The sequence below is a fragment of the Myotis daubentonii genome, chromosome 1, assembly GCF_963259705.1.
Source record: "Myotis daubentonii chromosome 1, mMyoDau2.1, whole genome shotgun sequence".
Classification (NCBI taxonomy): Eukaryota; Metazoa; Chordata; class Mammalia; order Chiroptera; family Vespertilionidae; genus Myotis; species Myotis daubentonii.
In genome coordinates, this window is record NC_081840.1 from 40180008 (window position 1) to 40205311 (window position 25304).

Here is a 25304-nt window from a genome sequence, read left to right on the forward strand (position 1 = left end):
TAGTACATGTTTCTCTTTTCTCCACTCCAAGTTCATAAACATATTTTTATTTATTGCCCTATAATACTTTCATAGTTTTAATGTTTAGCTCTTTATTTAACTTATACTTGTGAATGATGCAAAGTTAAGATCTAATTTTATTTTTCAAAAGTATAGATCATTTTTCTGAACTATAAAATAATCCGGTCTTTCCCCTATTATTTGAAATGTCACTAAATTCCCTCTTACATACTGTATGCTCCTGGTCTATTATGTTGCTCTAAATCAGGGATTGGCAAATCACAATCTGTGGCCTAAGTCAGCCTCCTGACCGATAAAGTTTTATTGAAACACAGCCATGCTCATTTGTTTCCATATTACCTATGGCTACTTCATGCTACAAAGGCAGAGCTGAGTAGTTACAACAGAGAACACTTGGCCTTCAAAGCCTAAAATATTTACTATTTGGCTCTTTAGAGAAAAAAATTGCCAACTCTTGAGTCAGTATCATTAATAACAGACACTCTACAGTGTGCTCTGCATTTGGAAAAGTAAATATGTTCTCATTGGGTTATATTTCAAAAATATCTTGGCTGCTCCTTATAAATGTCTGTGTGAGTTTTACATTTAATTGATTATTGATATGGTTGAGTTTGTACCAACTTTCTATTTCTTTTTTATGTGTCCTATTTGTTCCTGTCCCCCCCCCACCCTTTGCCTTCTTTTGGTTTAACAATTATTTTATCTCTTATGCCTCCTTACTTTTAGAGTTTACAGTATGCATCTGTAAGCTATCATAGTCCACCTTCAAGTAATTTTACATCACTTCAAATATAGTACAGGAAATAACAGTACAGTGGGGCCTTGACTTACGAGTGTCCCGACTAATGAGTTTTTTGAGATACCAGCTGTCTCTCAGCCAATTTTTTGCGTTGAGTTGATAGAGTAATTTGAGTTAACGGGCTCCTTAACGAGCTCGGTCTCGGAACGAATTAAACTTGTAAGTCAAGGCCCCACTGTATAGTACTTCATTTCCCTTTCCTGGCCTTTTTGCTAAGGCAGTCATACATTTTACTCTTTACATGTATTATAAACTTCGTAATACATTGTTTTAATTTTTTCTTTATATGATCAATTTTTTTAAAGGACTTAAAATGTTAAAAATTGTATTTTATATTTACCCACATATTTATCATTTCTCAGGCTAGTCTTTGTGTGCACAAAGAAGGTTTTTCCTGTGCTATTTTCTTTTTGCCTGAAGGACACATTTCTTGTGTAGATCTGCTGGTACTGAATTCTTTCAGCTCTTGCAGGCCTGAGAAAGTCTTCATTTCAATTCTATTTTTGGAAAGAGATTTTTGCTGGGTATAAAATTAATTTTAAGTTAACAGCACTTTTCTTTCAATATTAAAAAAAAAAAAAAAAAAGGCTTGCTTTTTCAGCTTTGTTAGGCAGGACCGGTGCAACTGTCAGTCTTGGAAAATACCCTTCTGAGAACTTCATAAGATGCCCACCCAGTGCAAGGTTTTTCACTCTAGCTGGTGGAAACACCAACTACTTCTGGTCCTATGTGAGCTCCAGGGCTTGTTTTGCTCCTTCCTCGTGGTTCTCCCCCAACTCCAAATGCTTTCCTCACACGTGGATGCGGATCAGTACTCCGCTGCGGGCTTGAGAAGAAAGAACCTCTGTGTGCCCTCTCTGGCTCTCCTCCCCACTCCCTCCTGCTCTGCAGGGCACTCATCACATTGGCCTCCCTAAATTCTCCCCTCCGCGATCTCAATTCAGGGAGACCACTGGGATCTCTGTGGGCTCCTCGCCCTTCATTGTGGCCTGGAACCTCTCCGGACGGTAAGCCAGGGCAGCGATAACGCCCATCTTGCTTCTCTCTTTATGGGGCTTTCTCTGCCGCACTGCCTATTGTTAAATGTCTGAGAAAGTTTATAGACAAGCGTATGTTTTGTTGTCTCAGGGGAGAGGTTAAAACTGGCCCCTATTACTCCATCATTGTTAAAATGTTTCATTTGGGTTCTTAATTAGAATTGATGGGGAAATGTGACATTCATATGATTGAGTTTTTCTTTTAGGAACATGGTATTTCAATTTACTTAGGCCTTCTTTTTAGTTTCTCCAGTGAGTTTTATGATCTTCCACATTCATATGGATGTTGCATTTAAAGGCCCCAATATACCTGTAGGCTCTTTTACTCCTCTCTGATAGCATCTTATTTAGACCCTGTAGCAGCAGCAACGTGGGGTCATGTAACGAAGACCCTGGCTTCTGCTTCATCGCGTGGATCCTAGACCCAGCCCCCTCCTCCCACCTGCAGATCAGAAGAAGAAGGGGACCTGTTACCAGATCTTCTGTTGGCTTCGTTCCTGATCACTCTTTCATGATGGCAGAGCAGGGCTGAGGGCTTCGGACCGGGGTCTGGAGTCTCGATGAGAAAACGCTAGGAGCAGCCCTCATAGAACCCCACGGTGATGGAAATTGACAGAGAGCTTTTTCATTTTGGCATGGCTGGCCTGAGGCTTTTCTTCTGTTATTTATAGACGGGCATGGGTGAACTCAGAGAAGTAAACCCCAAAGATGGAACTACTGGTCTGTTGGGGGTCCCTTCATCTCTACCTGCTTGTGGGGTGCTCCCATCTATCTTATTTATACCCTGGGTCTCTTCTTTAAGAGACGGTTACTGATGCACAGAAAGCATGATCTCTAACAATCCCTCTGGGACAAACAGGCATTTGTGAGCTGGTTAGAGAGGTTGGGGAGGTGTGTTCTAAATACCAAACAGCAAATTTAGAAGCAAACTTGGAACATAAGCCCTTCCTACGTCGGGAACTCTCTGTTTCTTTATCACTCCCTCATGAAATGCCCATGTTTTGAGAGAGGAGAAAAGAATCTCTTTTTTCTAGATTAGTGGTTCTCAACCTTCCTAATGCCGCGACCCTTTCATACAGTTCCTCATGTTGTGGTGACCCCCAACCATAAAATTATTTTCGTTGCTACTTCATAACTGTCATTTTGCTACTGTTATGAATCATAATGTAAATATCTGATATGCAGGATGTATTTTCATTGTTACAAATTGAACATAATTAAAGTATAGTGATTAATCACAAAAACAATATGTAATTATATGTGTTTTCTGATGGTCTTAGGCGACCCCTGTGAAAGGATTGTTCGACCCCCAAAGGGGTCGCGACCCACAGGTTGAGAACCGCTATTCTAGAAAGACTGTGGCCTAGCCCACACCCATTGCCGCCCTGCACTGGGGCTGTCCCAGCATGAACACTGGCGAAGCAGTCAAAATCAGTGCGTCTAGCAAGCACTGATTGAAATCATCTCTTGCCATAAGGACAGTAATAAACGGAAGACACCTTAACTGCTACAGTTCACACCAGATGGGCAAGCACACATCCAAAGTAAGGAGTTGGTTACTTACAGCTGTGCCATGTGTCTAGATCTTCGATTAATCTCTTGAGCATATATAAACCCATCACCTACAATGGCTCAAACCTTCTGAGCGGAACTTTTCAGAGGTCAGGCTCCTCCCTTAATTCAAAATACATTTCTTAAGAACCAAGGGGCAGGTGAAATATAGCTTATTTTCATTATGCCTGTGTGCGTGGATCAACTTGTATGAAGCATCAGAGCAATGATGAGGCAAATAAAACAGCGACAGGGAGATTTTAAAGCAGTTGACTATACTCATGTAACACCCCTCCCCTTTTATTCTGCTAAACAGTCATAGGTATCCAACACCCACGTCTCTAAAATGGGGGTGCATTTGGACTTTTTGAAACAGTGAGCTTCGTGCCTCACCACACACTGGTCCACTCTCTGACAGATATATTGGAGGAAAAGCACACAGCATGTTAGTCCCACAAAATGCAATGTACTCGGACACTCTGGAGACACATCCCATCCCAAGTAGGCATCATGCTAGTTCAGGAGCAGATAACCTGTATTGCGTGGGTACACCTACGACCAATGGTTTGCAACCCTGAGGCATATTAGCATCACCTGCAACACTTTTACAGTGCCATGCTCGCCCCAAATAAATCATAAGCTCTGTTCTAGGCCCCTGGCATTGCTGGTTATGTTCTGCAGGTCATTCTAATGTACAGCCCGGGTTGCGAACCACAACTAGATTAGAGTGGTGGTAGCTATTGGGCCAATATTCAAGTATTCATGCAGGGTAGATTTTTAATTTGTGCTTTAAAGCAGTAATTAACTCTTTAGTCTTCCCAAGGACATTTCCAAGTATAGTAAAACTGCTTATGTCTGTGTCTCTAATATTTAGCGTAAGAGGTTAACAATCACGTGTGTGTGTGTGTGTGTGTGTGTGTGTGTGTGTGTGTGTGGTGTGGTAGTCCTGTAATTCTGGGGATATATAGCTTTTGAATTTTCCCCTTTTCCCCTGTTGCCACATCCTTAGTTCAGGTCTTCATCATCTCTCTAGTCTTGTTGCCCCTTCCCCACCTTTGTCTAGCACTGTTCCCAGTGTTTCTCTTAAGCCCCAGACACATCTTTCCTCTCACACCCTCTTCAATGGATCCCTCCATCCAGAAAAATCTGTGTCCTCATCTGGGGGCACAAGGCCTTTCATGATGAGGCTGGAGAGAGTCTCATCGAGACAAAGGTCCCTGTGTGTCCTTGCCAGTCCCTTAATGAGCAGTTGTTGCCAGCTTCTGAGCCTTTGCCTGGACAGCTGGAACCTTACCCCATCCTGCCAGAAGTCCCTGTTCAAGGCTCTTCTTCCAAGTAAAACCTCTCATCTTCCCACTCTTGTTCCCACTCCCTACGTCTTCACTGCCTATGCTAATACCTACATAAGCCTTGAGTGTGTCTGCTGGAGTGAGTGGGTGCTAAAAAAATATAGTGCATGAACAGACATTTCATTTATCAAACCATCAAAATTTTAAATCTGTCTTCCCTATTAGATTCGAAGTTTTCTCTAGAGCAGTGGGTAACATGGTATGTAATACAAAAAGCAAAGCTTCTGGAGACGCGTTTGGGTTAAAAACTCTGCTCTATCATTCACTAGCTGTAGGATCTTGGGCAAGTTTAAGTTTCCTCAGCTACAAAATGGGAGTGACACCTCCTCAAAGAGTTGTGAGAATTAACACGATGTGTGTAATATCAGACACATAGTAGGCAAACAGCTGTTTTCCCCCTTGCCTCCAATTTACCAAATATTCTGCAAAATTCATAACACTGCACTACAAAGCTTGTGTTTTGGATTTTATGCTTCCAGGTGACCCACTGTCTCAATTCTATAAAAGTTCAATTTTTCTCAGATTTGAAAACCTTCTTTTTTCCCACCTTAGTCATCTAGGGAATATTATACCTATTATTTTATTTAATCCTCAACAGTTCTTTGAATTATTATTCCCATTTTTCATAGCCAAGAAAACAGGAGCAAAAAAGAAGGTAATGGATTTTCTTTCAGGAGGGCTAGGGCATTTCAGAACCCTGTCCATGGCCTCGAAGTTCTGGGCTCTGTCCTTTATGCCTGTTGCCCTACACTCAGTCTTATGAATGCTTGCTTTTAAATGCAACCACTGCCCAGCTGGTGCAGCTAAGTGGGTGAATGTCGATCCATACACCCAGAGGTCATTGGTTCGATTCCGGTCAGGGCACATGCCCAGGTTGCAGGCTCAATCCCCAATGGGGGCATGCAGGAGGCAGCCAATCGATGTTGATGCTTCTCTCTCGATATTTCTCTCTCTTCATCTCCTTTTCTCTCTAAATCCAATAAAAACATATTTAAAAAATAAATAGGTACATGCAACCACTAAGCTTTTTGAAATTAAAACCAACACTCCAATAACAATTGTTTTAAGGGCAAAAGTTATAGTAGTTATTTTAATTTTTTAAAAATAAAAATATATTTAAAGAAGAGTTTTTTTCAACCCCATAATTTGGAACTGAATAGTGGATGTCACAACCTCTCTGACTGGACTCAGCTGCTTGGAGCCTTGGTTCCTTCATCTCTAACTTAAGAACAATGATAGTACCTGCCTTCTGCGAATACGAGGACTGAACGAGCTAACAAGTGCACTTCCAGTGCAGGCGGAGCAGGTCAGGCCCAGGGCAGGGCTCGGCATCTATCTCGCCAGAATGTGAGGTTGTCCTTTAATGTGCTCCATCACAGGAAAGAAGACGCAAAGGAAACATTCGCTCTTAAACACCTTTTGCTTCGTTGAGAACTCTAATAACAACAAAAAAAGCACCCAGAGACAAATAAAAAGTAACTTTATTGACTGTTGATCTTACCATGAAATGCCTATAAGAATAATTACAAAATAATGCAGTTTGTTTTTACACACTTTTGGTATCATCCCGATATGACGATCCTTTCACAGAAAGGACTCTTTACAATTTGTGTAGATAGAAAGCTCACTGTTGCGAATACAAATGTAGAAGCAGTGCATACCAAATCGGTACACTAACTTAGCAATGGACATTAACAAATGCAGAATAAATAACAGCTTTATACTTTTCTTTTTTTATTTTTTAAAACAATTTCCAAATACAAAAATGTAGGTATTCAAAATGGATTTCCATATACATATATATACTTCTGCTGCAAACAGTGGATCACAAAACAAAAGTGTCCTCAGCACGTTTCATTCTTGAAAACCCACAAGACGATGCATCAATCCAATTAGAAAGAAGGTGTGCAAAACCCCCAACTGTGCTGACAGAACCCTGAAGGCGCGACTCAGGTTGAAGTTGAGAGAAAATAAAGTAAAAAGCGCTACCTAGTCAATAGATGTATGTTTTCTTCTTGGTCTTTGCAAGAAACACTGAGAGCTGAGGAAACACGGCACGCTGTGACGGGGCTCTTTACAGTCCAACTTCCCCAGGACTTGTCCCTCCAGCATCTACAGGAAACGGTGAACTATTTGATGACGTCTAAGAAGAACAGTCACTAGATGATCCTTTCACACTCCCACCCTTTCATGCAGAGGCTGAGATACTTTTATACATTCTGGCATCTGAAACTTTGGTTCTTTCAAAACATTTGATAAAAGTACAATAATTCCATGACTATACAACTCTATAGAATTTTTTTTTTCCTTTTAAAGTGTCAAGTTAGACTGACTTGACCAGGCGTGTGTGCACACGGCCCTGCCACGCCCGCGTGGGCATGCGGGGCACAGCGCAGGTGGGCGTGCTCCCGTGTGTGTCTGTAATACTGACTCCCATCCATGGGTAACACTGTGTGTCCTGCCGTCTCCTAAATCTACATCTTTGTTACCTGAAAACTTAACTTTGTATAAAAATATGACTGTTTCTTTAGAAAATAATAGTGTTTGCTTTTTTTTTTTTTAATAAAACCTGGAAGGTAGAAAAATGGTATATCAAAATATGGTAAACAAATGCTTTAAATATGAAATCATTAAAAACATCTCATAGAAAGACACTGTGCTAAAGTTCTCTCCTAAAGCGCGAGCAAGGCCGTGACGTCTAAAGGCTAATGAGTTCATTCTCCGGACTTGGTCTCCTTCTACATCCTAACAGTAGTGGCAGAAACTGTCTCTAAAATGGCCCTTTCTCAACCACTAACATTTTCTGGATGCTTTTACATCAAAATTAAAAAGACATCCTCTGGAGCCATGGTTTTCAGCTCTGCTGATATCGGCTCCATTTGGAGAACTTTACAGGAAAAGGCAGTCCGCCTGGGTCTAATTAAATTCACTGGAGGTGGGACCCAGACATTTTTTAAAAAACCTCTCCAAATAATTCCATTATGCAACCGGGGTTAAGAGTCACGGCAAAAGACACATGAGAAATAGTCATTTTAAGCTATATGAGTCAACTGATTGTCTGTAGGCAGCATTCATTCAATGACGCATCCTCCACATTCAACAAGACCGGCCACGTACATGAGACCGTCACGGAAGCTTTACACACATATAAACACGCACTATCTCATGTATTTATATATGTATAATAACATCTGGGGAGAGTTAGGGTGTTTCTGGTTAAGCAGAAACTAGCATTACCATAATTTGTTCTTGATTTATTTAAAAAACAAACACTAAGCACGAACATTTTCTAAGACATTTCCGTAGTTTTTAACAGAAAACAGTGTTGGAAACTCTACAAAATACATTGTGACACGAACACAGTTGCTCTATTATTTTCTGGAAGAGCAGGAGGAGGACGTGGCGCTGGGCACGGAGGAGTCACAGGCGCCGCACGCAGCATGCGGTCTTCGGGCACTGCTTCGCTCACGCCTGCCGGTGCCACCCTGGGCTGCACTTCTGTCAGGTTCATCTCTTTGGCTTGCTAGACGCACTGATTCTGGCCGCTTCGCCAGGGTTCACGCTGGGGCAGCCCCAGTGCGGCGGCAGTGGGTGTGGGCGAGGCCACGGTCCCTCCAGAGAAAGGAGACTCTTTTCTCCCCCCTCAAAACATGGGCACTGCATGAGGGAGCGATAAAAAATGTACAGGCACACAACCCTACCATCATGCCCATGATAAAAACCATGATGCTATTACGTGGGACTGAACTAAAAAAACAAAACGGTGAGCAAACACACCGCGGTTCACTACGCTGAAGGCTGGGTAACCAGTAAAGCACATTTCCTTCCGAAGGCTCGCGAACTCCAGGCACTTGTCTTGCTGTACATTCTCTTCCACGTCTGTGTAATACTTAAAGTGCAATTGTCCCACGGCTTTGTTTCCGGCGCAAATATAAAGAAAGAGCTGTGTTTTGGGTGAGGGAGATATGGCACGAGGAATAAGAAAGAACTCATGGCTTTCACGGCCCCCAGGGAATGGGGCTGCCGTAGAGCTGCACGCCGACGTACTTTATACAACGAACTCCGGAACTTCGTCATGAGTGAGGTCCAGAGAAAAGTATTTGCTGGTTCTTTTGACTGGAAAAGCGTCCTGGATGTTGACACACTGCTGAGCCAAGCAGCTGTTGCAGTAGAGGCCTTCCTCGTCCAGTTCGTGGCCACAGCCGAAGGTATAGCTCTGAGCAGTGTCTTGACACAGACCGGCGATGCGCAAGAAGTCTTTCTGGTAAAGTCTGATGTCATCGAGGCTCAAGCTATGCCGATCGGTGGAAGTCTTTGGTTTTCGACATATAGTCTGCAAAACAAGGGGAGTCTGAAACAACTTCAAGAGGATAGGCTCAAGTGAAAGGTTAGCAATAGCCGTATTTGCCCTGTTTACAGAGAGAGGCTGCAAAACTATATAAAGGGTTAAGGAACCCTGTATGTTAGAGAGGTTTCTAATCTAAAACACCCGGAGCCCTGAGCAGAAAAATATCAGCACCACCAATAACAGGAATAGCAGCTAACATTTGCTGAGCCTTTATTATGCGGTGGTAGGCCCTGATATAAACACACCACGTGTATTACCAACTCATTCTTCCTATGAGCCCTATGAGGCGGGTGCTGTTATTCTCCCCATTTTACAGATGAATAATCCAAGGCACAGAGAAGTAAATGCGACAGGAATCCAACTCTCTCGAGCATCTCAGAAATCAAGCACTTGTCTTAAAATAAGGCTGTATAGGTAAAGAGGTTGTTTCTTTAGCATAGGGCAGTTCAGTGTGGCAACGCGTTCATGCTGAGGTCTGTTATTATGTTAATAGGAAATGGGAAAACAAACTAATTATTTCTCCAGAAGACTGGAGAACTGTTGTTTTTTTGTTGTTGTTGTTGTTTTTTAAAGCCAGAATTCTTGGGGTGGAAGAATAACCTGGTGCAGAGAAGGCTGGGAGGCAGGTGCCAGGACTGAGAGGCAGCTCTTGAACGCCCCAAGGGGTCGTGTTCTGCCAAAGGCTTCACACAGCGGGTAGCAGACTTTTGGAGTTCATTATCCCAAGAGGTGGTACTGGCTGAACATATAAATAGTTTGAAAAGTGGCTCAGATAATTACATAAATGGAAGATACTAAATGGGTTATTAATGGAAACGAGGCATTATTCTCTCTCACTTATGCTGCTGAACACCACAAAGGCCAACAACGCTGTTAGAATTAAGAGGCAAAAGCACCAGGAGGAGAGAAGAGGGTCCGAGCCCAACAATATTTTACCAGGAAGTGTCACCTCGGAGCACTCCCTGGAGATGACCATCCCCTGTACTGATGTCCTCCCAGGCGCCCATGTGCTTTCACACGGAGAATTCCGTAGGTCATCACCACAAATCCTCACGGCAGGCACAATGCTCTCCCCACTCTGTAGGTGAGGACTCTGATCCTTCGCTGTGCCCCACAAACATTTATGTACAATAAGAGCTAACACTTAGTGGCCTAGCAGGGTGCAAACCCAGGCAGCAGTCCGATTCTGGAGTTCATTCCACCTAATCATGCAACACATACAGCTTTAAAAATTATGCATTAGAGTTCTCAGAAAAATATTTTTTTTAAATATGTTTTCACTGATTTCAGAGAGAGGGAGAGACAGAAACACCAATGATGAGAGAGAATAATTGATCAGGTGCCTCCTGCATGCTCCCTACTGGGGATCGAGCCCACAGCCTGGGCATGTGCCCTGACGGGGAATCGAACTGTGACCTTCTAGTTCATGGGTTGATGCTCAACCACTGAGCCACACTGGCTGGGCTCAGAAAAATATTTAATAAAATGTCATTTCACATTATGACTACATAAATGAAAGAAGAAAGGGCAAATAGGAAAAAAAGAGAGAGAAAAAGGCAGTAGGCAAAAATTACCAGAATGCAGGAAAAAAATTGAAATAAAAGAAATACACAGAAGACAAAAAAAAGAGAGAACCCAAGAAAAAAAGACATATAAGGAGAGACAGAGAGCGCTCAGAAAATAGAGGTCAATGTAAGTTGTACATTTTATCCAAATACTGCAACCATGAGCTTTTTAGAGTATGTTAACTTGTCTCTAACTTTTGACATCTTAGCCTAACCAGTGAACACAGGTTATCAAATATTCTCCCATAGTATACTTTGAAAGTTTACTCTGAACAGGAGAATCAGAGGGTGGAGAAACACCTCTACCCAGCACACCTGACCAGTTGTTGTTGTCAATCAACAAATACACACACCATCAGCCTGAAGTCTGGACACCTAGAGTGTGACACAAGGTGCATAATTTATGCAAAACCAAATCAACTCCAAGATAAATGGAACCAGCAAATAAACTGGGAGTCAGCTCAGAATGAGACTGTACTGCATGTGTCTGGTAAGAAGCATTTCCTCACGATCTTTAATTTTCGCCTCTCTATATAAATATGCACGCTGACTTGCTATTTAAACTGTCCAGGTCCCTCCATACCTGTGGAAGAGAATCGGTACTCTGGCCACGAAGCTTGACAACTGTTTCGGAGGAGCTGGAGGTGGAAGAACCGATTTCTTTCACAATCAACCCTAAAGTAAAACAGAATAAAAAGCAATGAAGATTTCACATTATTCATACCTCTTGCCACATATACTGCTGCTACTGAAAAAGAAAGATCAAATATGAACCATTATTGGAAAATCTCACAGTGATTCTTTGGTAGCAGACAACCAGGATGGAACACATTTTATCTTGTATCTTATAGGAAACTGGGGTGAGGGGCGGGTTGAGATGAATGTGGGGCTTGAGTATAGGAAGAAACTTAGAGCCTGAATTTTCTAAAATAAACTTCTAATGAAGCTCGCTATGATGAAGTTCGTACTAAAAACCAAGACCCTAGGCCGGGTAAAGGAATCTCTTTGCTATGTCTCCTGCGATCTTCCCACTGACCACATAACACCAGCTTAGACTTAATCCCACCTGAACAGTGACTTCTAGGTTTGGTCCACTGGGATGTGCAGTGGGTAAGTGTGAGGGCTCTGGCCTCTGGAGTCACACAGATCTGGGTTGATCCTCAGCCCAGACAAGTAATCAGCCATGTGTCCTGGCCAGTTACTTAACCACCCTGAGTCTCATGTCGGCCCCTCTTATACAGGGGGCTGATAGCAGCACCTATCAACAGAGTTTTACGATGATTAAAGAGCATGTGCATAAAAAGCACGAAGTACAGGGCCTGCACATGGAACGTGCTCCGTTCACAGAAGCTCTTCCTGGCCGACAGGGACACTGTGGCCCATACCTCCTGAGGCAATCCCCTCACTGGTAAGAGCCTGAATGGGAGGCCACAGTGAAGATCAGCAGGGTCCCTAATCACCCCAGTGCTTGGGGGCAACCTGCTGAAACTTGGAAACAGAAATTCAGGGCCTACACTTCCTTATGAGCCCGTGGCATGTGAGAGAAGCATCCCCACGACATGTTTTAGAAGGTAAACTGCTAACAAGAGCTGGAGATGTATGGGAAGATCACTGACATTTTTCTTGCAAACAGGTGAAGCAAGTGAGTAGGTGAAGTCCTTAAGGCCAAATAATTTAAGTACCTTCCCACCGTATTAAAAAAACACACACCAAAACCATAATGTGATTTTCATTCAGCCACTGCTAGTAACCTATAGAAATAACTTTCGGTGTTAAATGCTTCCCTGTACCCCCTCCCCACAAGCACTTTCGTGTATATTGTTTCATGCACACACCTACACACATGCATAGTGAGAGAGAGTGTGCCGTCTGTGCACCTATAATGTGCATGTAATTATGAGTTTATATTTAATACACATTGAAACGTACTTGTAAGGAAAATTCAACCTAATAAGACAAAAGGGCAGGAAGGGAGGAAAGCTGGGTGAAGAACTAAGCTAAGCGTGCCCAGAGCACCGGCCCGCGGATCTCTGTTGGTCAGGCAGAGGATTCTGCCACCACCGCAGGTCTGCTCCTGGCAGAGCACCGGAAGGCCAGGGTTCTGCTGGGCCAGCCAGTGGGCTTCTGCCGTAAAGGTTCCTCGCGCTCTTGCAGAGTGAGTGCCAGGGTGGGGGACTGTGCTGGCCTTATTCATCTGATTCCTGCCCATGTGCATGGGAGAGGTGCAGCATGGGGGACTGTGGGTCTTTTTAAAAATATATATTTATTGATTTCAGAGAGGAAGGGAGAGGGAGAGAGAAATAGAAACATCAGTGATGAGAGAGAATCATTGATTGGCTGCCTCCTGCATGACTCACACTGGGGATCGAGCCCGCAACCCAGGCATGTGCCCATGACCAGAATCGAACCTGGGACCTTTCAGTCTGCAGGCCAACGTTCTAGCCACTGAGCAACACCAGCTAGGGCAGGACTGTGGGTCTTGACAGGGCAATGGCAGTCACTCCAACCCTAACAGGGTCTCTCACTCCATCAAAGCTTTGAGCGGCATAACAATAAGCACCCAGGCCACTTGGACAGTACCTGTACCAAGGCATCTTTCTCTAAAGAACAGAGATTAATTCATGACACGTGACAAAAACAGAAGCTAACTGAGGTTTAAACAAAACCCATTCTGCTAAGGAGAACTCCCCGGGGGAGCTCACCAGAGTGTCCATTGAGCTTCCGCGACAGGAGCATGTCCTCCGTGATGTAGATGCACATGTCCGGGCTGACCTCCAGCGAGTCTTCGTTCAGCTGCTCCAGGTCCCTTGGGTCATCAACCAACATCTCTATTTCTGACACAGAAAAGGGAAAAGACATGTAGTGGCAGAAAGGGAAATGATCACCGTAATGCACAGCCACATTCTGAGGGAAGCTATGTAATTATTCGTATTTGAAAATAAGTTGGCGTATGAGGCTCTACAACAGTCCACTCTCGGGACAATCAATTCTCAACCAGATGCTATTCGTTCTCTTTCTCACAAGACTGCTGTGTTCCCCACAGGTCTTCCAACACCCTGATCTGTCAATTGTTGTTTACTCTTTAAGAAAGAAGAAAAGCTCTACCACCATGCTTCCGTCACAGGGCAAACGGAGACCGATGGCTCATTTGGCTAATGCCACAGCAGACTGTTGACACAGAATGAGCAGTTCATGGAGCTCCCCACTGCCCATAGCTGCCTAGTCTCAGGGTAGTTAGTGACTCAATTTGGTTACTACATGAATTCTATAGTAACCAAACATGTTCTGCAGCTTTCCTTAATGGAGTCAGTATCTCTTCCCCAAACCTGAATGCTATAGCATTTATTTGAGGCAGAAAAATAATAAAAAAGATGTAAACAAATGCTAAGTTTGGCTGATACGGGCTGTCTGTCTCATCTTCTTTCCTCGCCACAGAGTTAAGCGGCCAGGTGCTGTGTTTCTTTTATACTCCCTAGCGTTCTGGTGATAAGAGAAGTATTTAAGAAATACTAATTAATGAAATGGCCTGGCCTCAAAATTCTTTTTTTTTGTGGAAAGTTCAAGACATTTATGTCACTATCATTGAATCCAATCTGTTGCCCTAACCAATGCTTATTTCATGTGGAAATCAGAAATGCAGACCCAAGGGCTGTGGGACTAACTTCTACACCATATAAAATCCTAAAATTTAGAATCCACAACCATCCAACCCTGTGGTGGCAAAGGTTCATGACTAGAGGGATGTTTTGTTCACAAACAATCCAATCAAGTCACTGGGGAAGGTGGCATGAGACTTTCTCTCTATTTTACTACTTCTTAGTTGTTCAGCAGACATCAATTCTGTAGAACTAATACCTGAGAAACAACTAGGAGAGAAAAAGAAATGAGCCACGAGGACGGGGCTGTCCTGTCGGCTCGGTGGGCCGGGGGGAAAGGTTACCATCGTCCTGCGAGTCCTCTTCCAGCCGGTCCTTGCCGCCGCTCTCCACCCCTGAGGTGTGGGAGCTGCCGTGGCTGGTCATCGAGCTGCAGGTCTTCAGCTTGCGGTGGATGGCGCTGCCGGAGTAGCTGTCCTCCGGCCCCGGATCCCGAGGCTTGGTGTCCGCCTCGATGCCCGAGGTGTGGGAACTGCTGTGGCTGGCGGTGGAGTGACGAGACAGGCGCTTATGCTTCATGCTGCCCACGCTGCTCCCGCTGGCCCGGGACCGCTTCTCCAGCTGGTCCATGTCAAGGTCCAGGTTGTCACTGATGTAAGATTCCCGGTACTGCTTCTTCTCTGTTTGGGAAGAAACAACCGATCGTCATCTCACTCAAGCCAGACGGGGACCGGATGGGGAGCTTACGTGAGTCAGTCATCAGGCCAAGATCAAGTACAAGTTCACTCTCAGAATCTAGTGACTGGCAAGTGGTCCTAATTCAGGCAGGCTCTCCACCTAAGAACACCGCCAAGTGAATAAAAGCCAGGACGGCACATTTGAGGGGAGCGCTTAAACTACTCAGGGTTCTAAAGCTTCAAACACCAGAGAAGAAGGCTGCTCCTTGACCGACCACCTCGTGTCAGCAAACTGTTATTGCCCCGCAGTGAAATAAGTTCAGTAACTGAGAATAAACATTTAGAAAGTGTGAGAGCAACCTCACATTGCCATGGCAGCCACCACTGTGACTTTTGATTTTGCAGAAGTATCAGTTCACAGTGGATTAGAAATTTAAAAAACCTGGTCCTTCCCCCACTGGTAATTTCAGAAACACTACTATAGGAGACTGTTGAATAAAGATAAGTATGCTATTTGCCATTCATTTCCTTTGTTCATTTGGTCCACTGTTTGTTTAGCTCCAACTTGTTGAATGCAATTTAAAATAAAATGATTCTTCTGAGAATTTCTTTCAGGTAATTCTAAAATTTAGGTTTACATTAGCGAAGACTGCTTTTCTCCGTTTAGGCTGAATTAGTGAGGCTTTCTCATCTAGTTAGAAAACACAGTCAGCACGGCTGGTGTGTCACGTGGCCTCTGATTGGTAAAAATGTTCCCGAACGTGTCACATGCAGAGACACATCACTGAAAGTCCCTTTCATCAAGTGCTAACCCAGCCAGTACATCAAGCACAAAGTCACAGCTGAGGTGCAGGGGCACTCCTGACACAAAAGCATTATTTTTGTGCTTCACGTCAGAAATTTAAAACAGAAAGATAGCTTAGCTTCCTTGTGCTTTTAATACGGATGAGAAATGACACATTAGAACAATGCTAACAACGGAGAGTGCATTTGGGAAACATTAAGTTGATATTATCTCAGAAGCTGCTAACAAGGAGACTAATTGGGTCCTCAGGGGCTGATGGCGGGTTTAATTGTCTTGTTTCTTGGTTAAGTAAAAACACTCGCTGCTGATGTCTGGTTCCAGCTCTGAAGTATCATCGCCACAGGCTCCCGAGGGGGAATGAGCATCAGCAGAAAGAGAAGATGATGATATGCTCTGCTGGATGCATAACGGAAAGATGCTAGGGGACGGCGAGGCGTGCGTTTCTGGGCTCCAGCCCTTTCCTGTCAATTCTAAGGAATCGGGCTGAACCGCAAAGGCATGTGTGTGTAGCCGCAGAGAACGCAGACTGGGGCTGGACATCACAGCCCAACACGCACCACTGAGACAAGTGCATCCATCCCATTTTTTAGGGTGAGCCTGGGTTCTAAGGATTCCTGCTTTCTGAAGGCAACGGGTTGACATGAAGATGAGAGCTAAAAGCATTTGCAAAATTCTCATACCATTTCTACTTACTGTACTTTCAAAATAATAGATAGCCATGTGACCCTCAGAAGGGTGGCAAGTGAAGGAAAAAAAGTAATAAAAGAGAAATAGGGGAAAAGTTCTATAGGGTATTGGAGGTCTGGGACAATTGGGAAATGTGGATCTGATTATTTGAAAGTTTTCTAGTCTGGCCGGTGTGGTTCAGTGGTTGAGCATCCACCTATGAACCAGGAGGTCATGGTTCGATTCCCAGTCAGGGCACATGCCCAGGTTGTGGGCTTAATCCCTGGTGTGGGGCCTGCAGGAGGCAGCCAATCAATGATTTTCTCTCATATTGATGTTTTTCTCTCTCTCTCCCTCTCTGAAATTAATAAAAATATATATTAAAAACTAACTAAATAAATACATATAAATAAAAGCTTTTCTACATCTTTACAAATAGTCTTTTTAACCCCAGCTTCCAGGTAGGTTTGGAGCCAATCCTAGCATCCCATACTCAGTAGTACACTCCCTGGGGTACAAGCAGTCTCCAGCCTGCGCTCCTGCTAGGAGCCCTGTGCATATATATTTCCCATCAGAGTGTCAGCAGCCCTGGTGCACCACGAGGCTGGCTTCTGTCTCCTTTGAAGTGAGTGCTACATCACTTAGACCAGTGATGGCGAGCCTTTTGAGCTCGGCATGTCAGCATTTTGAAAAACCCTAACTTAACTCTGGTGCCGTGTCACATACAGAAATTTTTTGATATTTGCAACCATAGTAAAACAAAGACTTATATTTTTGATATTTATTTTATATATTTAAATCCCATTTAACAAAGAAAAATCAACCCAAAAAAATGAGTTCGCATGTCACCTCTGACGTGCGTGTCATAGGTTCGCCATCACTGACTTAGACCCTCTGCAAACATTTAAGAAGCTTCACACCACTCGGTTACAAACTGAGGGAAATGCTGAAATAACGCAGAAATTTGTTCGAAGGAATGCAAAATGCAACTTCTCATCCCCCTCGCAGTCACCGGCACCAAGAGTGAAGATGCTCAACATGCCAGTGTGCTTTTATTCCCTCTGTGGGAAAAGCCCAGCGACCGCAAAGGTTTTCACACATGATTTTAAAATAGAATGCAGGTGATGTGACTTCTGTATAGATGTCTTAAGAATAAGCTCTAGTTACTGAATAAAGTTGGGTTCACATCTTTCTAATGACAAAGGCACTTCTCTTCTAAATACTATGGAAGAATTCTTGTGATTATTTTCTGCTATAAAACGCTATAACAGTATTTCAGACAAGGTGACTCTAAATGAAATGTAATTAAGAAAAGTAAGATTCTTTTTGTGCTGCTCTTTTTGCTGAGCCAATATTGAAAAAGGGCTTTAAGTGCGGGTGAGATAAGTGGATTCAGGCCAAGGCTGGTCCAGAGGAACTTGGTTTCAATTTTTCCTCAGACCTGGAGGGATCTTTAAGTAGAAGAAATTAAATGTGTTTTCTTGGAAGAAGAAGAAAAAAAGACTTCCCTTCCAAATCTATCTACACTTGCCCAAATAAAAGATCCATTTTACAAATTTTTCATTCCTTCATGGCCCTGTACATGTAAGCACACAAATGCACCCGGTACATGCTGGGTAGTTTACCTTAAACGCTATGGTTCCTTCCCTCTTACGGGCTCTAAAGAGCCCCCCCTACAGTCCCCTAAACAAGAATTTACTAAAAGGCTGCTGGTGGAGAGCTGGTGGAATAAATGAACTTCTCAAGGCATCAATTAGGAACGAGGCTGACTTGGCAAACAATGGGCTCTGCACCCCACTAAGTCACCTACCCATCCTCGCAAGTTTCCTCGGCACCTTTTCCTGTCTGAATTCTCTTTAATATTCATGACAGCATCGGAGAGATATATTTGTCATACCGATGAGTCATCTGGGGAAGGACTGGCAGTCTGGCAGCGGCGGAAGCCAATACACCTGACATTTTTACCCACTCTCTCCGAAGACAGGTGCAGCGTGGTGGCAGACAGTGGGAGATGATTCACGTTCTAATCGCTAATTAAATGACAGTGACATCTCCAAATGGGGTCTCATTTAGACAGAGGCAGCTTTGGAAAGGAATCGATCAGACGTGCAAATCTCTCTGAGGTGTTTTGCTTGCTCAGAGAGAGCAGGTATTGCCTTGTTTCTGTGGGAAAGGTTGGATTTGAGAGATCAAAATCTGTTTCAGACATGGACCTCCGATATGAATCTGCATCCTAATGATCATGCAACCCCCTAAAATCTACTAATCTAATCGCATTACCAAGAATTAGTACAACATGAATATGCAAAATAAACGGAAGGCATTAACAAATAAAAAAATACGCAAAGTAGCCTTTTGGGGGATCAGAAGTTGGGAGTGTCAAGTGGAGTGACTCCAGGGTGCCGTAACCCAAGATAAAGGGTTAACCGCGAGCTTAATACTGTAAAGTTGAAGCCTGCTCTTAGAGGCCCTCTCTGCCTCCCTCTTCTTCACCATGTGTCAACTTTGGCCCAGGACTCTGGGGCTCCTAATAGACTGTCTGTGTCTCAGCCCAGCCCCCACAGGACTGGCTGGTAAAATCCTCAAGTGAAAATTTCTCCCTCCTTTGCCATTCTTGCTAGGGCAGACGTGGGGGCCTCCCCACAGTCAAGAAGAGAGACTGCAGCCATTTCTGTGACCCACTTCGTTGGAAGCAATTTCAGATTGCCGTGGATAATAGAACCAAGGTGGATCCGTGTAGACACGGAGCTCTGAGATGCAGCTAAACCTTGGCCTGAACCTTCACATGGTGGCTTCTCAGAAGCATTTTCAAGCCAAGCGTGGGATAAGTTAAAGAGGCTACACAAGGGGCAGCTCAACAACAGGGATCACCGCGGCATTTGGGATGGGTGCACTGCTGGCACCGAGGCTACCCTTGCCGTCTGGAACAGTGCTGGCATGGAAAGAGGAGGCTGCACTACATTGGGAGAGTCCTGGCCCCCAAATCCCACCCCGCAGGAGCCTGCGATACCTTCGTTTTCCTCCAGCTTCCGGATGTGGCGCAGGATGGGCTGCAGGTTCATGTAGAGGCGGTGGCTGTTGCTCAGCAGCTGCAGGAGGTGCCTGGAGCGCAGGGGGCACCCCGTGTAGTATATGAGCTTCCTGGCTGAGGGCAGGCCATCTGGCAAAATCTCAAATTTCTTACCCTGGGGAGGGAAAGCATAAATCAGATGCAGATTCGGGAAGCAAAGTCTCTGATTTGCCCAGGTCCTCTTCATTGTTTACTTGGTAAGGAAAACTACAGATTGCGAAAACGATGTGCAGCAGGTCCCTGGATAACATCGTTTCATCACAACGTTGATGAGTTGCTATGGGAACGCAACTCTTGTTTCTATCCATTAGCCTACAGTAAAACTGGTTTTGTTGTACGTCATTTTGCTTAAAGTCGCTGTACCTGTGGACGACTTTGAGTGAGGACTTACCGTATAAAGCTCCATTCAAAATTTGCTGAGACATAAAGTACTGTGTTCCCTTTCAAAACTGTCACAGACAGAGGGTTAACCAAAATTCAGGAAAGGGTCTAGCGAGGGTCTTCTGGTAATCACTGACTGGGTGTGACAGTTGAGGAAGATCTTTGGTGTCTCTGGCTGGTCAGGCCATTTATATAATGGAGAAGAGAAGGGCCCGTCATGCAGCATCCTCAACCTCAAATGCCATCCCAACACTTAACTCAGCAAACAAGTTCCACAAGCGGAATGCATTCAAGTATTTGTGGAGCACGCGCCGTCTACCGATCCCTGCGCTAGACAGACACCGAGGAAACAGCAGTGAACAGGACAGACAAGCTCCCCACCCTCCGGGAGACACATTCTGGTGGGACAGATGGTAAATTAACACACAGAATAATTATAGCTTATGATAAATTCCGGGAAGGAAATAAATAGAATTATGATGGTGAAAACTACTGGATACCTATTTAGGGTTTAGAAAAAATATAAAACTTCTCTAAGCCGGAAGCTACAGAGACAGCAGTGGGATGGGACAAGGAAGAGAAAGAAGAGCTATAAGCGTCTATCAATAGAGATATAAGGAATCACATTCCTTAAGCCTGGGATCATTAACATAGTGTTCGAAGTTGAGGGCGAGAGCCTGGCAGAGTTCCTTACAGTGCTAGAATACTTTGAATTTCTTTCACTTTCTTAATAATGAATAAAGCAGCAGCAGAACTACAAAATGGAGTATTCCAGATACAAAGATTCTCAGCCAGAGAGGAGAAGTGAAGCGAAAAGGGAGGCATACTCTAACTTGAAGTGGGTACAAAGCAATGGGTTTGTGTAACTCAGACCATCGGTGGACCCCAGTGCTAGACTAGTAATAACTGATACTTAACAAGCTGTAAGCAGATGTAACTCATTAATCCTCACCCTCAATTTGAAATGAAGAAACTAAGGCACAGAGAGGTTAAGCAATTTGCTCAAGGTCACACAGCTAGGCAGGGCTGGGCTGGCTGCACCTGGGAAGTCTGTCAAAGTAGATTCCTCCTCTCCAACCCACAGTCACTGAATAGAAAATCTCTAGGAGAGGAGGGCGAGGCCCACAAGTCTGTAACTTCAACACGCTCCTCAGATGAGTATGACGCAAAACTAGATCCACTGAGTCCAGGACCCTTAAAACACTCAATTCCAGAAATGCATTTTATGACTACTTAGTGTGGGACATGAAAGGGGCAAGTCTGGCAATAAAGTACTCATTTTCAAACAGCCCAGATCCTTTCACAAAGAGCTGGAACAAAGGAGAGCAGTGGGGAGGAGGCAGGTCAGGCCGCGCTTAACGTAGGAGTAAAGTGAAATCAGATTGAACTGTGCCCAAGTAATTAAAGTAATGTAAAGTCAGGAACAGGTCTTCTGACTCACAGGGCAGTGTGGAATCAGTGCCCAGTGCTATTTGGCAATACAACCCTTTATTTATATAGGCCATCTTCCTTAGGGGAGAGAGGCCCATGTGGACAAATCCTTTTCTCCCTCCTTTCTTTGTGTATTTTTTTCAGTAGTTTCTGAACAAAAGAAAATTGTGGATTTTAATGACTACTAGACAGACACACTGTTAACTGTAATTCTTTGAACTCTACTAAGAAATGTAGATAGCTAGCAAAGTAAAGAAACAGCTGGAAAAATCATAAATTCGCTCGAAAAATATTCTAAAAAAAAAGGTATTTTTCCTGTTAAGAACTATAGACCTTTCTTTATAATGATGAGTTTCGAAGAGTCAGATATTAATAGAAACATCTTTTTATATCACTCTTTATTCCTTCTTCAAAGGAAGTAATTTCCAAAGGAACTGCCCGGCCCCACACGAAGAGAACTTACCCTGTGATTATGGTTTTCTATTTTCTAATCCCTCTGCTGTACACTTTTAAAATAATTCTATTTGATGAACTCATCTTGTACTTTTCTCACTACATTTCTTTTGCAAATAGAATAACTTAGGGTAGTGTGGTGAAGACCAGGCACACAAATTAAAACTAGTAATTTATTTTGCTATAAAATTCTTTAATTTTAGCTGTTCTACTGATGAGTGACATAAGAATATAAGAAATCTAATTATCTTCACTGCTGACTTCTTAAAAGTATCAACTTTTGTGTCTGGGACAATATTGTTTTAAAAAACAAGAAACAACAAAATTCCAAAAACAAACAAACAACTGAGTAATTTATTTTAGCCAGTTATTTTAAACTTACCACAAATACCAATTTTCCAACATTTGTCCAGGGGAAGTCATAAAGTAATTGTTTCTCTTCATCTAAATTCTGTGGGAAGAATTATAATGCATATAGAGTTACTGATGAAACTGACAGACACTAAAATGGCTCTAATTTATCTCCCAGAAAACTAAAATACATTAATTAAAACCTGAAAGAGGCCCTCAGCTCTCTTTGGAGATGTGCAGACAGTAATTAAAAGATTAGTGATATGATTCAGTAGTTTCCGGTTCCCGAGTGACTGCATCATTAACTGCCCTTTTCCAGGCAATCTTTCCACTTTTGGCCTATCCCTAAAATTAAAAAAAAAAGTCCGAAAGACTCGGGCATTCAGGAGACGAGACAAGGTACTCAGACTTTCATCCTTGGATATTTTGCCTACATCAAAGAAAAGATATCCTGATACTCTCCCAGCTCTTCCAGAAAGAGGCTTTTTCTCCCCCTTGCCAATGGCTGTAGCACCATTCCCACCTACTTACTCAAGGGATAAGCTTTATCAGAAAAGTGTAACGGAAATTAAAACATCTGCTCAGGCACTGTATGCATATGCCATCTTTAGAATTATAAATGCTCCAGAGGACAAAAATATACAAGAGTATATTTAACGTCAATGACACACACAGAAAAAGTGGTGAACGTGGGCCAATCTTTGGCGTTTTGTTTTCTGTTCTGGAAGACTTGTTACTACATGGTTTAGACTGGATCCCTTGGTCTATCCCACAGCGTCCACATCCGTGCACACAAACAGGAAGCAATGACCAATCCGTGGCCAAAAAGGGCCGGTGAACCTATCACGGGACCACAGAGGGACTGTCACTGGGAGACAGCGCAGTGCCTACTGGACACTTAGTTCTCTCATTTACTCACCTGGAAAATCTGTATTCCCCGCATGGTCAGCCCGAGGGTCAGAGACGCTTCAATTTCCCTTTTATCCTGGAGGAATAAAATTTTATGAAGATGTCGACGTTAGAACCTTGAATATAAAGTCATAATTAAATTCTGAGATGCACCAGATTTTATTTGTTAAAAACCGGGTAAATCTCCCAGCTCAGAAGCTAAGATCACAGGCAAGCCTAAATATTTAAGGGTCTCTCATGAGGACAAATAATAAAGCTGTAAAAGTTTTATATCGGTTAGTTTTTTTAAAAAGTACTTATTTTTTCAATGCTCAATTATTACTTACCAAAGTGGTATACATTCCACTGGGTTAGCTGGTAGAATGTATACTACCAGCTAACCCATAAACTATAAACAATAACGTATAACTACATAAGGAAAAAAAATTCTCCAATTAAGAATGTACTCAGGTGGGAGGAGATCAGCCAAAGAACTTATATGCATTTATGCATAACCCATGGACACAGACAATAGTGTGGTGAAGGCCTGGGGTGGGGGGTGGGCAAAATGGGTCAACGGGGAAGAAAGGGGACATGTAATGCTTTTAACAATAAACACTTAAAAAAAAAAGAATGTACTTAGAACTTTGGCAACATCTTTTTAAGTGCTCATCTGTAAAAGTGTATATAAAATATAAAGTATAAAATAGAAGAGACATAATATTATTAAGTAACTATAAGATTTCTCAGTACAAACAATAAATATGTACAGATCTTTATTATAGTGCCATTTTCCCCAGGAACATGGTTAAGAAGTATTTTTTGAAAATGCATCCTCACCAGGCACAGAAAAGAGAAGACATCGCCTATTTTTACTCTTTGGGTTGTTTTTTTTCCAACCAACGTATTTTTACATCATGAAAGGCATGTATAGTAAGAGAAACCAATCCATCACTATGAGTTTAGGCCAATTTCCCTTTCGAGGCCGTTCTGATTGTTTCCTGAAGACTGTGCTCATAAAAACGCGGGCTGTGCATGTATGAGGTGTGCGGTACTGGAAAGGGAGCACAGAATTTGCTGTTTTTCTTTCTCAGGGTGTTTCCTATCCTCCGTCTCCTTATCTCCATTTTGTAACCAGGCCTTCAATGAAGCAGTTTCAGTGGCTGCCACTGGACTTCTCCTAGAATAAAAACTCTGTCCATGAGGCAATATTATCATTCAGTTACGTTACTATGATTAATTATCTCATTTTAAGCAGACTAGAGTCATTTTCCATGCCATGTAGAAGTGCCATACTTTAAGTAAGTTTGAAAGATTTTTACACAAGATAAATTGAGGATATCTACTTCACTAAATGATTCTTAATAGGATTTAAAAAATTGATTTTTAGAAAGAGAGAGAGCAGGGGGTGGGGGAGGGGAGGGGGGTAGAGAAACATCTATTTGTTCCACTTATTTATGCATTCATTGGTTGATTCTTTTATGTGCCCTAATCAGGGAATGAACCTATAACCTTAGGGGATGCTGCTCTAACTAACTGAGCTACCTGGCCAGGGCCAATAGGATTTTTTAAAATACTAAATTTCCTTATCAAATAAGAATCACTAATGTACTAGACACTTCACTTGGTTATTTCAGATTCATTATCTCATAGAATTTTCCCAATGTTGGAAATGTATGGAATCATTCCCACTTAATAGATGGCCCAGGATTATTTATATTTACTTAGGATCCAGTAATTATCAGTGGTAATATAGGGTTTTTAAGTGACTAGAGGTCCGGTGCATGAATTTGTGCAGGGCCAGGCCGGCTGGGGGGAGGGGACATGGGAGGTTGGCAGGCCAGCCCCACCCCAGATTGGGGGGAGGGGGAGGGGCGATTGGGGGCGGGGCCTGGGGGAGGAGCTGCGGGCAGTTGGTTGAACTCCTGGTCAAGGGAACAATTTGCATATTAGCCTTTTATTATATAGGATATCTGATTCCAAAGTTGCAGTCTTTTCAATGCATTATTAATACTTCTCATACATTTTAAAATTATAAGCTGATTGTCAAAAATGTCATTTATTTGCATTTTTTCCTATAAATTGTCACAAATAAAATTTAAGGAAAAAAACAAACAGATGGCTAAGTCCTTTAGGAATTTAGCCCAAAAGATATTATGGAACTCAATTATGCCTTTCAAAGATGACAGGGCATTAACAGTGCACCTCTTAAACATGGGAGGGAGAAGAAACACCATCCTTTGGTCCCTTTCTAAGTTTTCTGAACCAGGCAATGTGCTCACCAGCAGTATATCCAATGGTCTAGGGGTGCTAGAC

The 25304-nt window shown here is 43.0% G+C and overlaps 1 protein-coding gene across 14 annotated transcripts in view; it reads right to left on the minus strand.

Annotated features, from left to right (window-relative positions):
• Positions 1-6220: 6220 nt before the first annotated feature.
• Positions 6221-25304, minus strand: part of FRMD6 (FERM domain containing 6) — an 84652-nt gene continuing 65568 nt past the window's right edge. For 12 of the 14 annotated variants that reach the window (XM_059696195.1, XM_059696267.1, XM_059696287.1 and 9 more), the window contains 7 exons: positions 23020-23085; positions 22132-22200; positions 19425-19599; positions 14611-14946; positions 13373-13504; positions 11254-11345; positions 6221-9117 (listed from right to left, as the gene is read on the minus strand). In XM_059696195.1, coding sequence (XP_059552178.1) covers positions 8806-9117; positions 11254-11345; positions 13373-13504; positions 14611-14946; positions 19425-19599; positions 22132-22200; positions 23020-23085 — 1182 coding nt within the window. In that variant the 3' untranslated portion in view covers positions 6221-8805. The remainder of the gene's footprint in view (positions 9118-11253; positions 11346-13372; positions 13505-14610; positions 14947-19424; positions 19600-22131; positions 22201-23019; positions 23086-25304) is intronic. The other 2 variants (XM_059696244.1, XM_059696235.1) reach the window with 1 other exon arrangement.